This window comes from Oryctolagus cuniculus, chromosome 11, assembly GCF_964237555.1.
Source record: "Oryctolagus cuniculus chromosome 11, mOryCun1.1, whole genome shotgun sequence".
NCBI classification, from domain to species: Eukaryota; Metazoa; Chordata; class Mammalia; order Lagomorpha; family Leporidae; genus Oryctolagus; species Oryctolagus cuniculus.
Genome location: NC_091442.1, coordinates 115,389,350 through 115,402,157, shown reverse-complemented (window position 1 = coordinate 115,402,157; position 12,808 = coordinate 115,389,350). Strand labels below are relative to the sequence as shown.

The following is a 12,808-nucleotide window of genomic DNA, read 5'->3' as shown; positions in this document are numbered from 1 at the left end:
AGAATGGAGGCTTCCTGTCTGTTGGCCTCTTGTTTGAGGTATGGGCTTGCAGCCCTGACGGAGGGCTGTAGCCTGGAGCTACAGCGTGGGGTGGTCTTCCCAGCACCCACCTGGGACCCAGATCACCTGCATTCAAATTCCAGCTCCCGGGGCCCTTAGACAAGCGACCTCATGTTCTCAGCCGCACTTTCCTACCTGTGGAATGGACATAAAAAAGCAGCTCCTCCCTGGTGGGCGAAATGGAATGATCCTTGGAGCTCCGCGATCGCTGGCACTGGAGACGGGACCCAGGCTCCACCCACCTGGCACTGGAGACGGGACCCAGGCTCCACCCACCTGCAGGCTCCACGCCCCTCCCCCATCTCCTGGTGGGCACTCCCTGGGGAGGCCCTGCCCCATTGCTCCTGCTGCTGGTGGGAACTTTATTCTAGAAAGAAGCCTTGCCTCTCGGGGGGGCCACTGTGCCTCAGTCTTCCCATCTGCCAAGTGGGAAGGTGTCCTGCTGAGGTTCCCTTTCCTGCGGCTGCGCCCTGGACAGCCGCTCAGGCAAAGGCAGGGCCTTACTCGTGTGTGTTGTTATTATTATTATTATTATTATTATTTACTTATTTGAAAGTTGGAATTAGAAAAGGAGAAACAGAGAGAGGTCTTGCATCTGCTGGTTCACTCTCCAGATGGCCACAACAGCCAGGGCTGGACCAGGCAGGAGCCAGGAGCTTCCTCCGGGTCTCCCACGCGGGTGCAGGGGCCCAGGCACTTGGCCGTCCTCCACTGCTCTCCCAGGCGCATTAGCAGGGAGCTGGGTCAGAAATGGAGCAGCCGGGACTCGAACCAGCGGCCGTGTGGGATGCCGGTGTCGACGGCACCCTCCCGCCGGTCTGGTGCTTTCCCCCTGGGTGTGGAGTCCGTGACACCAGCGTGTGGCCCACATCCGTGGTTTATCTGCTGCTGTGTGGCATTTCGTGGCACGGATGTCCCCAGTTCCTCCAGCCGCTTTCCCGTGGGTGGACACCGTGGTTCCCGACGTGGCAGGCAAAGCTGCTGTGATGGCCTTGCGGGGTCTCTTGGTGGCCGCCAGCCCTCGCGTCTCGGGGATCTGTCCCGGGAGTGGGGCCTGGCGTGGATGCAGCATCGGCACGCCATGCCAAACGTCCCCAGTGGCTGCCGGAGCTCACCCCCCCCCCCCCAGTGCAGACCTGGCCAACCTCGGGTGGGTATTAGCATTCCCCGCTCTGGTGGGAGAGCGGCCGGCTCGCACGGTTCCCGTTTGTGTTCCTCTGATGACTCGTGGCGTGGAGCACCTCTCATTGGGCTCACTGGCCAGCTTAGGCCCGTGGGTGGGGGGGGACCAGGGGAGAGCCTGGTGTCGTAGTCTTGGCCACATCCTCCCCCTGGACATCTGGGGACAGGCACTGGGGCTGCCAACCCCAAGTGGAAGCCCTGCTTGCTCCAAGCGCACTGGGGCTGAGGGACCTGCCCGGGGCCCTGGGGCCGCATAGCCCAGGCTGAGTCAAGACCACAGGCCGGCTTTGCACCCAGAAGGTGTAGGGGCAGCCAGGACCGGCAGGGGGCGCCCCACGTGACCGCGTCCAGGGTGGCTGGGGCTGGAAGGACCCAGGAGGGTGTGTGGGATGCACCCCGCCGTGGCAGCCCCCTGAGAGGGCCCCCCTTCCCATTCCCTCGCCCGTTTGGGCGACCAAGGCCGTAGACGCTAACCTGGCCTCTGCCCCACACTCTCCCTCCCCGTCCCTGCCCAGGCTGGATGGAGACAGAGCGGCCTCCAGGAGGGGGCGACGTGGGCTCCCCACCCCGCCCCTCCTAGGTGCCCGCCCTGAGCCCCAGCCGACCCCTGTCCTGAGTCCTGCCCGTGGCCGGCGCGGGGAGCCTCTGAGAGTCCTGCCCGCGCTGTGCCCACCAGCAGCACCCCAGGACTCCTGCTGCACTCACAGACGAGGACTCCGAGGCCCAGGTTCTGTGGGCGGGCATTTAGTCCGCGGTGGGCCTCCAGGGCCCCTACTGCCTCTCAGCAAGAGCAGAGAAGCAGATCGGTGGCTGACACTGCAGGCACTGTTACTGTGCCCACTTTGCAGATGAGGAGACTGAGGGTCAGAGGGGCTGAGCACGCGACCTGTCTGACATGAGACTCTCTGTCGGCGGCCACCACGCTCTTGTGCCCTCTTGTCCTCTCCCTTCAGGGGGGCTCCCGTCAGAGAGGGAGCAGGCATTGGGCAGCGGAGGGGGCAGGGCCCAGAAGAGCATCTGTGGCAGCAGGGACAGCATCGCCCAGGCCTCGGGCTGGCAGGGACTTCGACAGCAGTGACCGTAGCCTGCTGGGGGATGAGGACCGTGTCGGTGGGGGTGGGGGCTGGTGAGAGATTTTTGAGCAGGATTTGCAGTTTCTGTGGTGGCCTCTGGCTGCTGTGTGGCTGAGGGCTGGAGTCGAAGCTGGGCTGCGGTGCAAGGGATGGGGGCCTGGACCAGGGGGAGGCAGAGGGGCTGGGGGAGGCGGGGGAGAGGCGGGGTTACATCTGCCATCAGAGACTCTGCTTTGGGATCACCCCCCCCCGGATTTTTTTTTAAAGATTTATTCCTCTATTTGAAAATCAAAGTGAGAGAGAGAGAGAGAGAATAGAGAGGAGAGAGAGAGATCTTCCATCTGCTGGTTCACTCCCCAAATGGCTACAACAGTCAGGACTGGGATAGGCTGAAGCCAGGAGCCTGGAGCTCTTCCGGGTCTCCCACGCGGGTGCAGGAGCCCAAGGACTTGGGTCATCCTCTTCTGCTTTCCCAGGACACAGCAGAGAGCTGGGTCGGAAGTGGAGCAGCCGGGACTCGAACTTGCGCCCATATGGGGTGCCGGCACTACAAGCAGCAGCCGCACCTGCTACGCCACAGTGCTGCCCCCTCCCTGTTTTTTTTTTTAATCATTGTGGATTATTGTCCAAAAGGTAGAGGGGCTACACCGTCCAGGTCCATACCCAGGTTCAACGACAGAACTTTCTGGACATCTGAGGCCCCTCTGAGACCTCCCCACCCCAGCGCGTCTGTCGCGGGGTCCTGAAATGGTGCTGGGCCCGCCCCAGGTTCCTCGCGTTTCTCACCTCCCTGGGTCTCCCGCACGCAGGCACCACCGTGGTGAATGCGCCACACCTCGCAGTAACGGTGCCAGCTGCTCGGGACGCTTCTTTCAGCGTAACGACGCCAGGGAAGGTTCAGGGCTGGAGCCGGGAAGGAGGAGCCCTCTAAGGGGCACCCGGGCGGTGTCGTGGCCGCAGCTGGCAGCTGCTCCAAGAGCGCTGTAGCTGTGGGTTTAGAACTTACCGCAACGGCATGAGACAGTAGTGTGGCGGATCTTCTGCAAATAGGGAAGCCGAGGCACGGCACTCTAAGCCACGAGGTCACCTGGCTGGTGGAGCTGGGCTGTGAGCCTGGGGGGGCTCACACAGGACTTGGGGGCAAGTGAGAGGCTGCGGCCCACACTGCTGCCCCCAGAGCCTGTTCACTCCCCCCTCCCTCCCCGCTGGCCCCGGAGCACAGGGCAGCACGCCCACCTTGAAGTCCTGGCCTCCCACGGCCTCCTGCAGGAAGGGAGCTGACCCTGCGGGGGCCAAGGGGTGGGCTTTCCCCACGTCCTCTCCATGCCGGCCCTGGCCCCTCCCTGAGGCCATCTGCGCTGTGCCCGCCCAGCCTTCCCAGTGTTCGCGTGGGACTTGTGCTGGCTGTGAGGGAGGCAGGACAGCCAGCCCTGTGCCCACTCAGCAGACTGATAGACTGAGACCACACTGCCGGGACAGAACTGAGGAATGGGCTCAGGTTCCAGAATCAGGGGGGCCCCGCTGCAGTTTGTGTGGCTTTTTTGTGTGTTTATTTGAAAGTCAGAAATAGAGAGAGGTCTTCCATCCACCAGTTCACTCCCCAAATGGCCGCAACAGCCAGGGCTGGGCCAGGGAAGGCGTCAGGAGCTTCCTCCGGGTCTCCCATGTGGGTGCAGGGGCCCAAGCGCCAGGGCCACCCTCAACTTCCCCAGGGCGTTATCAGGGAGCTGGATCAGAAGTGGATCGGCCGGGACTCGAACTGGTGCCCCTATGGGATGCTGGCACTGCAGGTGGAGGCCCAACCTTGTACGCCACAGCGCTGGCCCCCGCTGTGTGGCTTTCGGCAGGCAGCTGCACCTTTCTGGGCCTCAGTTCCCCCATCTGTTAAATGGGCCTCCCAGGGTGCAGAGAGCGGGTGGGAAGGCCACACAGGGCCTGTGCCGCTGTTGGCATGCTTGGGACGGAGCACGAAGGAGCCCTGCACACGCGTGGCTGCACTGGGCCTGGAACCCTGGGCCCACATTTTCCATCTGGAGCTGGGGGCAGGGATGGCCACGCGTCACAGCCCGGCCTGCGGCAGATGGGAAGCGGGTGGGAGTCGTGTTCTACTGATGCAGACCCTGGGGCGGCCAAGCCCCCTCCTCCCTGCCACGGCTGTCATGGAAGCCCAGCTGGTGCGCCTCCCTCGCTGCCCGCTACCCGCTGCCCACGTTCGCCCGTGCTGCTAGCCCTCGGGGCCTGTGCTCCCTCCTGTGGAGGCTGGGCGGATGCTTGGTGGAGAAGGAAGGTGGCGGTCCTGGGGTGTCCTAGCGCTGTGGCCGGTCCTGGAGGGCTCCCTCCTTGGCTCCCCCGCCGTGACATGGCGGTGCTGAGAGCCAGCCCCAGCGAGCGGCTGTGAGGTTCCCGAGGACACACGTGTCAGGTGCCACGCGTGGGCCTGGCGCTCGGTCTCATTCCAGGTGGACATGCTGAGTGCAGAGCAGTGCTGGGGGCAAAGAGGCCCTGCCTGGCCCCCTGCCAGCCCCGCCCTAGGCCCCCGGGAGCTGTCTGCCTGGGCCAGGGTTTCCGGTAGGCCCAGCCGTGTGTGGTGGGCCTAGGGGCAGTCCGCGGCCAGGGGCCCCATCTGCTCCTGCAGTGGGGCTTCGTGAGCCCCCCAGGACCTCTTACTCCCACCCTTTTCCTCCGTCGGTCCTGGAGGTGGACAGAGTGAGGCCTGTTGTCCCCATTTTACCGGCAGGGAAACTGAGGCTTTGGGCTCGGTCCACACCTGAGCCAGCATCTGTAGGCACCTTGGGAGTTGGGAGGAGCCCTGGAGACAGCGAAGGGCGGTGTAGCTGCTGCACCCCTGCCACGCCCACCTCCCCTGGCCTCCACCCCTGCACAGTGGGCCGAGCAGGCATCTGGCAGCTTGGGCGGCTGTGACCTTGTGTGGGACGTGGTGGAGGATGAAGTGGTGGGAGCCCCATCCCTGCTACTCCCTGGGGTCCCTTCCCCGAGCCAGCCTGGGCCACCTCGGAGACTCCCTGTCCACCCGTCTCCCAGCCTCCACTCATCCTTCGTGGCTCCCCGCCTCCAGCAGGCGGCAGGAGCTGGGTGGGAGTTGGTTCCAGACCCCCAGCCCTCTGGGGCAAGTCACTTTCCTCAGGGGAGTCCCTCGTCAGAGCTTGGGGACGGAGAGGACCCCCAGAGGGACGGCAAGGGCGGGTGGCGAGAGGCACTGAGCGGGGGTGAGAGGAGCCGGGGCAGCGGCTCAGCCCTGGCCCTGCCGCCTTCTCCTGACGTGGCCTCAGGTGACTGCCCCCGGCTTCCCTGCCTGGGGAGAGGGACACAGTGCCACCCACGGCGTGGATGTTAGCAGATTCATGAAGGGAGTGTTTGTGGGGTCCGTGCTGGGGCACCCCCCTCAGGTCTCCCTGCCACGCCCTGGCCCCCACTCTGGAGCAGGAGTTGGGCCGGACCCCTCCCCTCCACTCCGTCATGTCATCCTGACCACGTCCTGCACACGGGACCTTCCAGGTCCCCGGATGTGCAAGAGGAACGGTGGTGCCAGATGGCAACCCCAGCCGCCCCCACCCCCGGGTGCCGGGGCACAGCCGAGCGCCCATCCCCCAAGCCCTTGGTGCCAGGCCCCGTCACTGTCCTTGGCGGCGGCTCCCGTGTCTCCGGCACACTCTGCCCCCAGCCCTTTGATGCAAGGGATTGTTCATCTCCTTGTCACAAGACTAGAAAATGGGCTGAGAAGCTCAACGATGTGCCCAGCGTCACCCAACCAGTGACCGGCGAGGCCAGGGTGGGGCCAGTGAGGCTGGAGGCCCCCTGCGCTCAGCCCCGCGTCGCGCGCGGTGCTCAGAGAATGTATTCTTGGTTTTCTGTCTTCAGCACCTGGGACAGTGCCCGGCACATAGCAGGTGCTCAGTGAACGCTCAATGAGCTCACGTCTGGGGCCTAAGCTTGGCGCAGGGCCCAGGGCCAGGCTGAGCGGGAACTGCCCAGGCCCCTGGGGAGTGGGGAAGCATCAGCCTTGTCAGTGGGGTCCGTGGAAGAGGGAGGAAGCCAGGGAGATGCCGGAGATTTGGCTCCTGGTCGCTCACTGAATTATTAATCTGCTGATGCTTCCGCGACTTCTCTGCAGGGACTGCCCTTCCTCTCGCAGGAGGGGGATGGAGAGCGCCCACCCCACTGGCACCTGTCCCAATTCTCCTGCCCTCTGACGTCTTGGGACAGGCTGGGGGGGGCTCTAAACCTCTGTCCTCATCCGTCCTGGGCTGCAGAGAGGGTGTCGGTGCCCGTCCTGGAACACTCTGCCTGGACAGTGTGGCAATGAGCGGGCTCCATTTTTGCTTATCAATGTACCACGTAATCCTTTGCACAGCTCTTCCAAAAGGATGCAATTGTCCCATGAGAACACAAATTGAGAGAGGCCTGGGATTTCCCCAGGGTCACACAGCAGGTTGGTTCCCACACTGGACTTGAACCCTGGGCTGTGTGACTTGAGAGTCTGCAACCTTACCAACCTGCTTCTGGCTGAACCACCTGGATCCGCCTGGTGGATCCCAGAACTGGCACACAGCACCGCTAGCGAAATGTGGCGGGTGACTGAGCTCGTGCCCCCCTCAGGCCTGCCGGTGCTCGGCCTCCGGCTGGGGTGGAGCTGGCACCGTCCCCATCTGGCGCAAGGCAAAGCTGAGGCTCACCTGGGGTCTCCCAGCAGGGGTGGGGGCGTCCCAGCGCCCTGTGCCTCTCCTCCCTGCCTGCTCCCAAGGGACCTCACACGCCCCCCCCCCCTTCCCGAGCAGCAGGAGCTCCCAGCCCGGGTGAACCTCTCGGCCGCCCCCGCCTCGCCCCCCGCCCTGCACGCCAAGGTGGACGCAGCGGAGGAGCAGCTACTTGCCAAGGTGCTGGCGCTGGAGAAGGAGCGCGCGGCCCTGAGCCACAGCAGCCACCGGCAGCGGCAGGAGGTGGAGAAGGAGCTGGAGACCCTGCTGGACCGCGTGGCGGAGCTGGAGCACGGTGGGTCGCGGGCCCGCGGAGGGCGCGGCGCACAAAGGCTGCCTCCGACTGGGTCCTCGGGGTCCTCAGGAGGCTGCGGCCTGGCAGGATGTGCGGGGGAGGAGGCTGGGGACCGCCAGCCGGACAGCACGGTGGGGGTGTTACTGATCACTGCCACAGTCGTCGCTAACCGTTCCCACTTTCTGATGCTTCCTCTGTGTCCTGGGACTCAGCCACATTGTTTTGTTTTGTTTTGTTTTTTAATATTTATTTATTTATTTATTTGGGAGGCAGAGTTACAGGCAGAGGGAGAGAGATCTTCCATCTGCTGGTTTACTCCCTAAATGGCTACAACAGCTGGAGCTGGGCCGATCTGAAGCCAGGAGCCAGGAGCTTCCTCTGGGTCTCCCACGCGGGTGCAGGGGCCCAAGGACTTGGGCCATCCTCCACTGCTTTCCCAGGCCACAGCAGAGAGCTGGATCGGAAGTGAAGCAGCCGGGACTCAAGCAGGCGCCCATATGGGATGCCGGCACTGCAGGCGGAGGCTTAGCCTACAAAGCCACAGTGCCGGCCCCTGGGCCAAGTTCTTGCTATATCTGCTGATTTAATCTTCACAAGCTCTAGCGATTTTCACAAGTGAGGAGACCGAGGCTCAGGGAGGTCAGGTGACTTGCCCAGGGTCACACCGCCAATCAGGGGCAGGAGAGGCAGCCTCGTCTGGACACAGGGTCTCCTGAGGGGGCAGGGACTGCCTTGGCAAGAGGCTGCAGGGCAGGGGGTGGGGGCGGGCAGTCACTGGGCTGCACCTCTGAGCAGGTCGCTTCCCTTCCTGGTCCATGTAATGGGTTTAGAGGAGCAGTCACTGAGCCCCTGCCTCTCACCGTGAGGCGTCACACAGTCATCTCCACCATCCCCACCCCCCGCATCTCATCCAGGCCTGGGAGTCCTGGCCCAAGCCCTCCCCGGTGAGTTAGGGGTGGGGGCATCCCAGGGAGTCTGGAATGACTAAGTGGCGGCAGATGGCCATGCCCAGGGCGCCCACCCTGGGGTGGGTGTGGCAGGTGTGTCCCCTCCACTTAGGAGGTGACCCCCTCTCTCCCCCTGCAGAAGCCCCCGATATTCAAGACACAGAATCCCAGAAATTCTGAGTTGCAGGACACCCTGAAAGCCAGGGAGTCCCAAGGTTTTTTCATTCAGATCTCAGCTCTGCTACTCACTAGCTGTGTGACCTTGAGCAGATTGCCTGACCTCGCTGTCGAAGTCTCCTCTACAAAACGAGGATTACAATCGTGTCTACTGTGTAAAGTTACGAGGAATGACGTAATGTGTGCAAAAGCACTTAGAGCCATGCCCGCCAATAGAAAGCACCGCATAAGGCCCATTACAGAGGCAACAAGCTCCCAAAACAGGATTTTTAAAAATATTTATTTATTTATTTATTTATTTGAAAGTCAGAGTTACAGAGAGAGGGAGAGACAGAGAGAAAGGTCTTCCATCTGCTGGTTCACTCCCACAAATGGCTGCAATGGCTGGAGCTGAGCCAGGTGGAAGCCAGGAGTATCTTCTGGGTCTCCCACGTGGGTGCAGGGGCCCAAGCATTTGGGTCATCTCCTACTGCTTTCCCAGGCCATCACCAGAGAGCTGGATCTGAAGTGGAGCAGCCGGGACACAAACTGGCGCCCATGTGGAATGCTGGTGCTGTAGGCATCACCGGTCCCAAAAAAGGATATTAATAGCCAACGTTCGTTGAGCATTTCCTGTGAACTGGGTTCTATATATAGTCTGTTCCCTTCTGCCCTCACACGACCCTGGACGGAGTAAATGATCCTATTTTACCAAGACCCAGAGAGGTCAAGTTCAACTTGTGGGAGGTCACACCACTGATGAGCGGTGGAGGCAGGATTTGAACTCGGAACCCTTGGGCTCCAACTAGGGCCCTCAGTACAGAGGCGGAGTGGACCTGGCCATGTGGGAGTGCCCATGAGCTGTTAGCCCTCATTCCAGAGTGTGCCCCGTGCGCCCCACCCTGTACCCTGATCCCTCTCCCTGCCCCCCAGGGTCCTCAGCCTACAGCCCCCCGGACGCCTTCAAGATCAGCATCCCCATCCGCAACAACTACATGTACGCCCGCGTGCGGAAAGCCCTGCCCGAGCTGTACGCGTTCACCGCCTGCATGTGGCTGCGGTCCCGGGCGGGCAGCCCCGGCCAGGGCACCCCCTTCTCCTACTCGGTGCCCGGGCAGGCCAACGAGATCGTGCTGCTGGAGGCCGGCCCGGATCCCATGGAGCTGCTCGTCAATGACAAGGTGGGAGGGGGCTGGGCAGGGACGGGCAGGGGGTGGGGGGGCGAGACAGGCGGGCCTTCCTTCCCAGAGCACCTGCCTCACCCTGGGCCCCACCCACGGGCTGCCTCCTTCAACTGTCCTGCTCAGTACCTCTGCTCAGTGTATCTCACGCAACTGCCATGTGACAGGCGGGGTTCTGGGAGGACCCAGGCACCAGGCTGGCTGAAGAGAGGCTGAAAATCCAATAGCAGAAGGGAGTGAGGCTCAGAGAGATGAAGTGACTTCCCCAGGGACCCAGCTCCGGAGGCTGCAGGCTCTGCCCCTGGACGCAGAGCAAAGACAGGCAGTGGCTGCAGGGCCTTCCTGCGGGGGGCGCTGGTGGCCTCTCTGCCCTTCTGCCCCCTGGAAGCTCCTTTGCCCTTCCCTGCAGTGGAGGGGAGAGCGGTGCCTTGGCCAGGCTCCGGAGCCTGGATGCCGGGTTTGAGCCCTGGGTCCGCGTCTCACCCGCTGTGTGACCCTAGAACGGCCGTTTACCCATCCTGTGCCTGAGCTTCCTCGTCTGTGTCTCGGGGGTGGTCCTATCCCCGCCGCCAGGGCTGTAGTGAGAAACAAGGGCTTCGGTGCACGTTGAGGGCTTTGAGCGGTCCTGGCCCAGTGCGAACCCCGACAGAAGCGGGCTCATGAGCACTTCTCTCATGTTGTCTCCTCTGATTCTCCCCACAGCACTGGGGTGTGGGTGCCTTCAGTACCCCATTTTGCAGACTGAGGCTTGGAGTCAGGAAACAATGCAACCTGGCCACACAGATGGAGGGAGTGATGACGTGATTTGGGGTCTTGGGCTCTAGAAACCATCTCCTAACCCTTCCCTTGCTCTACCCATCTTTCTCATGCCCAGCCTCTTGCCCCCACACCCTCCCCTGGCCTGGAGACGGGGGAGACATGGACATGATCCTTGGGGGGAAAGCGAAGCATCTAACCACCCCAATGCCCCTTGAAGTCCCTCCCTCTGCCTGCCTCACTGCTCTAGGTCCTGCAGACATTTGGAGACCCCCAGAAAGTGAAGACACAGGCCACACCCACATGTGACCTCTCAGAGCCACTAGGAGTGCTCAACAGGGGTGACTTTCATGGGTGTTGTGGAGGAGAAGGAAGGAGATGGGCCCGGGAGGCAGTAAATTTCCCTTAAGGCCCCGTCAGCCCTAAGACCACTAGGGAAGCTGGGCTACACCTAGGCCCCGCCACCCTGTTCCCTTCATCACCCCCTGGCTGCCATCCTTGGTCTTGCCCTCGGGGCCCAGTTTGTCCGAGAAGGATTTCAGCACCCTGGACAGCGCCCTGCCGCCCAGGCCAGCACCCTCCTCCAGTTCTTTTAAGTCAGCTGCTCCCTGCTCCTCGCCTTTTTTTTTTTCCCTAAGATTTATTTATTTATTGATTTGTTTGTTTATATTTTTTTTAAAGTCAGAGTTAGAGTTAGAGAGAGAGAGATCTTCTGTCTGCTGGTTCACTCCCCAGATGGCTGCAACCGCCAGAGCTGGGCCAGGAGCTTCCTCCAGGTCTCCCACATGGGTGCAGGGACCCAAGCACTTGGGCCGTCTTCTGCTGCTTCCCCAGACCATTAGCAGGGAGCTGGAAGGGAAGTGGAGCAGCTGGGATGTGAACCAGCAGCCATAAGGGATGCTGGGGTCGCAGGCAGTGGCTTTACCTGCCGCACCACAACACAGGCCCCTCCCCGCTCCTCGCTCCAGCCCCTAGGACTTTGTCCATCCTGTTCCTGTGTGGAATGATCCGATCCCGTGATCCTTCCAGATGGCCTGTGTTCTTATATCCCCCTCTTTTTAAAAAAAATAGATTTATTTATTTATTTGAAAAAGTTGCACAGAGAGAAGTAGAGGCAGAGAGAGAGAGAGAGAGAGAGAGAGAGAGAGAGAGGAGGTCTTCCATCTGATGGTTCACTCCCCAAATGGCTGTAACAGCCAGGCTGCACCAATCCAAAGCCAGGAGCCAGGAGCTTCTTCCAGGTCTCCCACATGGGTACAGGGGCCCAAGGACTTGGACCCTCCTCTACTGCTTTCCCAGGCCACAGCAGAGAGCTGGATCAGAAGTGGAGCAGCTGGGACTCGAACTGGTGCCCATATGGGATGTTGGCACTGCAGGTGGCGGCTTTACCTGCTATGCCACAGCACTGGCCCTCACCCCGTATCTCCCTCTTCCTCCAGACCTTCACAGCCTCTGTACCTACCCCCGTGGTCTTATTATTTTGTCCTGTATATTGTTCCCTCCTGTGCAGACACAGCTCAGTAAAGGCTGGGACCAAATCCCCAACGTCCAGGATAAGACCTGGCACCAAGTAGACCTCAGAGAGTGTTACATTAAATCATGAGCTCAGAACTTACGAAGGAGCCCTTTGAGAGAACAAGATCCATGGAGAGCAAGTAGCTCTCATCTCCTTGGCCAACTCCGATCCATCTGCAGTCACTTCCCAGAGCTCTGTGAGGAGAAAGAATCTGGGGCTTAGTCTAGGCTCGTGATTGATTAGTCATGTCTGCCTTGGGTGGAGGAACAGGCAGCGGCTTTGTGATTGCCACCGTTTGTCTAACCTCACTCACGGAAGCCCAGGGATGAGAGAGCAGCCTCCCAAGGTCACACAGAGCCAGAGCCAGGGCTGGTGCCCAGGCTTTGAGTCTAAGGCTCACTGTGCCCGGCACGGTGTGAGGTGCCACTCCCACCCCACATGACCTGTAGGCCTACGAGAGAGGGAATAAACTCCCTAAAATCACTGACAACCACCCTGCAGAGTTGTGTGTGGTCTGCAGGAAGCCCCCTGGGGAGGTCATGGGGAAAGAGGGCGTGGGGTCCAGGCAGGATGCTGGACTGGGAGGAAGGGCAGGGTCAGGCCTTTGGCCGGACCCCGGGAGGAAGAACCCCGATCTCTCATGCCCCGCCCCACTGCTCCAGCCTTGGGCTCGTGGCCCCTCTGACTTGGGGTTGGGGGCCTGTGTCCAGGTCGCCCAGCTGCCCCTGAGCCTGAAGGACAACGGCTGGCACCACATCTGCATTTCCTGGACCACAAGGGACGGCCTGTGGTCTGCCTACCAGGACGGGGAACTGCGGGGCTCCGGTGAGAACCTGGCGGCCTGGCACCCTATCAAGCCTCATGGGATCCTCATCCTGGGCCAGGAGCAGGTATGGTGTGGGCCGGGGTCAGGGTGGAGGCCCCCCA

General features: G+C 61.9%; 1 protein-coding gene across 1 annotated transcript in view; it reads left to right on the top strand.

Moving 5' to 3' along the window:
* NPTXR (neuronal pentraxin receptor) overlaps window positions 1-12,808 on the top strand; it is a 28,080-nt gene that overhangs the window by 11,901 nt on the left and 3,371 nt on the right. Inside the window, exons 3-5 of the mRNA XM_070053193.1 lie at window positions 7,112-7,325; window positions 9,362-9,609; window positions 12,592-12,771. Of these exons, the coding sequence (XP_069909294.1) occupies window positions 7,112-7,325; window positions 9,362-9,609; window positions 12,592-12,771 (642 nt within the window). The remainder of the gene's footprint in view (window positions 1-7,111; window positions 7,326-9,361; window positions 9,610-12,591; window positions 12,772-12,808) is intronic.